The sequence below is a fragment of the Sinocyclocheilus anshuiensis genome, unplaced genomic scaffold (genome assembly GCF_001515605.1).
Source record: "Sinocyclocheilus anshuiensis isolate Anshui unplaced genomic scaffold, SAMN03320099.WGS_v1.1 scaffold438, whole genome shotgun sequence".
Taxonomy (NCBI): domain Eukaryota; kingdom Metazoa; phylum Chordata; class Actinopteri; order Cypriniformes; family Cyprinidae; genus Sinocyclocheilus; species Sinocyclocheilus anshuiensis.
In genome coordinates, this window is record NW_015546118.1 from 1,226,055 (window position 1) to 1,229,256 (window position 3,202).

Sequence of the window (3,202 nt, forward strand, 5' to 3'; positions counted from 1 at the left end):
CACAAAGAAATGTGCAGCATTTTGTCCAAGCAATAATAAAAGGACACATTTAATTTATAATTTGTCTTAAATCTCATCGTTTAGAATCGTGAATCGATTAGAATTGAGAAATCAAAATCGTGAATCGAATCGTGAGTTGAGTGAATCGTTACATCCCTAATGTTTGGGCATAAAAAAGATCTTCAAACTTACAAATCTCAAAGTCCACTCCAAAGGGAGATATTTCGTTTTATGAAACCGTTTTTATAATAAATTGCTGACAGTACAATACTGGACAATGACGTAATCTGCAGAATTTACACTTCAATTATGAGACTACAGTGTTTCCCATACATTGAGTGCGGGTGTTTTTATATCACTGTATTTCTGAAGGAAACCGACTGTCTTCAGAAAATGGGATGTCATTTTCATTTAATCTTGCATGTAATGTCTGATAAAGCAGTGTTTTTTTGAGTGGAGCGCTGCTTTGTGTACAGCCGTTACCGGGGAAACCTAGATCTCTACCACTCCAACAGCGCCTCCTGCTGGCAGAGAATGAGTTTGCATACAAAGTATACTTATGTAGTTACTTGAAAGAATTAAAAGAACCGTTTCCTTGTATCATTAACTTGTTGAGGTTGATATAGGATTTAGAAAGTAATTAGTAATAAGTAATTAAATACTTTTTGGAGAGAGTCATTTGTACAGTAATCTAATTACACTGTTGAAGATGTAATTAATAACTAGTAATTAAATACTTTTTTAGAGTAACTTACCCAACACTGGTGGCATGACAGCCATAATTAGGGGATAACTGTTTCTCCAACCCCACCCATGAAACTGTGTGCTGTGTTATGTCATTGTATATACAAGTGTGTTTATACAAAATTGGATCATTAAAAATCTTACATGACATCATTTGATTACTTATTTTAAAAGTTTAAGGCTTTATTCATTAGTGAAAAGCCACAATTTTTTGTGCAAACAAATTCAAAGCGAGACCAAATTACTGTACAAAAAAGAAATAAATAAAATACGGTCATAAAATATCAGAATTTTGCTAAATTAAATGCCTGACCTAGATAATGTGATAATTAGTTCAGGCAGCATGACATGGACCAGTTCTGTTTGTTTTAACAAAATATTAATTTGTCAAGTATTACAATATAATTGACAGCCCTAGTTTCATATTATCAGTCACTCAAGGCAGTTTATTTAATGACTGATTTAACATCGATACTGAGGTACCAGAGGCTTGTACTGTACTAAAGCCAAATTTCTGGTATCGATCCAACCCCTAGTGTCTCATGATGATGACATCACCTGTCACGGCAGATCCCTCTCCCACTCAGAGATAATGGCACAGATATGCTGATCCTGCACTAGATGTGCTGATGAGATTAAACACATGCCGACATATCTAAAAATAGCTGGACTGAGTCAAAGCACACGGCAGCAGGAAACAGCCCGACAATTCTGCACAATGCCGTTTCGCAATATTAAAAACAAGACAGAGAGAGAACATGCATGAAGAAGCATGTTTAAACACGCATATACACACACACTTACAGTTTGAGAACAGCGGATCGCTTGCCAAGCATCATTTTCACAAAGTCCCTGTAGTTGATGGTGTCGCTGCAACCTCCCGTCACCTCCGAGATCATTTTCTTCATCTCCAGATGAGTCTTTGGCACACCCAACTTCTCCATCATTCGCTTCAAGCCCATCATGTCTGGAAACACAAGCAAACTACTACAAACAAACTCTTACCGCTTGACAAGCAGATCCCTAATAAAGATGGGATGCTGACTAGCTGTTCACCAATGAACTAATTAATTAATGATGTCAGAATTTAGCCTGTATATTTGTTGAAGATCTGGTATTAACGCGGTTGAAGGGCTACATAGTACACCGATGTCTTTGGCTGCTGGGTTGTGTTTTAAGTGAGGCATCAAGTTAAAAATTGTCTAACTAGACTAAAAATGTGTCAAGAACCCTACTTTTTGTGTGAGTGTCCCCTAAGAAAAAAAAGTCTGATTTGGTATACATGACACACAAATTGGCCTAATTATACAAGGTCTACAACCATAATGCTGACAGAAATGCATTTAAACTTGCAATGTGCTGACATCCTGAAGATAACACCACATACATGTCATCTATGCTGCAAACCAGCCTCAGGGCTGATACTACAACACCAAGCATACTAACACAGAGTAGAGCTGCACAGCGCTGTCAGTGTTCATCGGTCCACATCATTTGCATTAGTGGAATGATTTTCTCCTCATTGTGTATTCAATTTTTGTGTCCCACATTATACAGTACGCCTCTCTCTCATAAAAACATACTTGCTACCACAAACTACACATTTGTTCAAGTCTCCCATGAATCAGCCTCTGAAGTGCCCTTGTTTCTGTGACACACGCTTCAGCTGTTTGGATTTACAATCAGGAATAAGGACGTATGCCCCTTTCCCCCAACATCTTATGTGGGCAAGCCACTTCCATTTGCATAAAAATGCATGCTATACTTTTCTGAATGAAAAAGAATTGGAAAATAGTACAGGATTTCAACTTGTCTATAATGATTTGATTGCATTGCACTGATTTAACTATAACTATAAAAATAGATTATTATTATTATTTTATCTGTAATATTATTAACATTATTTATCCCCACCTACATTGTGTTCACGCCAGATGCAAAGTTGTTTTAGATGCAGAGTAAGTTAACACATTTTGATGCGTGGTTTCCTTTTTTTTTTTTCCAAATAACATGCAGTGATCAATTATGCACAGTAAGACCAGAAACTTCAGGTTATTCAATTATTATTCAGGTAAGACTGACTTAACTAGCTTAAGTTTTTTCTTGAAACTGTTGCTCAATTTTTATTTCATGCTGTCTTTGATAATGAAACTGTTCTACAATGCAAGTATTCGTTTTTTCCCCATAGCAACATGAATCTTTTAGACGAGCAATGGTTCTCACTAGAGGGCTTCAGCAAACCTCCGGGGTGGCTGTTGGGGGGCTTAAGATGATGACTTAATGATTTCAAGTAGGACAATCAACTTAATGAGCTAACCCCCCCCCCCCTCCCCCATGTGGTATCACCTACACCGGGAGCATGACAAAAGAGCCCTTCCCCAATTACACTCAAAGTCTTAACTACATATGCACACACACACACACACACACACACACACACACACACACACACACACAC

General features: G+C 37.4%; 1 protein-coding gene across 1 annotated transcript in view; it reads right to left on the bottom strand.

The window, feature by feature from the left end:
• The window catches only part of aif1l (allograft inflammatory factor 1-like), a 17,675-nt gene that overhangs the window by 3,884 nt on the left and 10,589 nt on the right, over nt 1–3,202 (bottom strand). Inside the window, exon 5 of the mRNA XM_016502807.1 lies at nt 1,549–1,713. Within this exon, the coding sequence (XP_016358293.1) occupies nt 1,549–1,713 (165 nt within the window). The remainder of the gene's footprint in view (nt 1–1,548; nt 1,714–3,202) is intronic.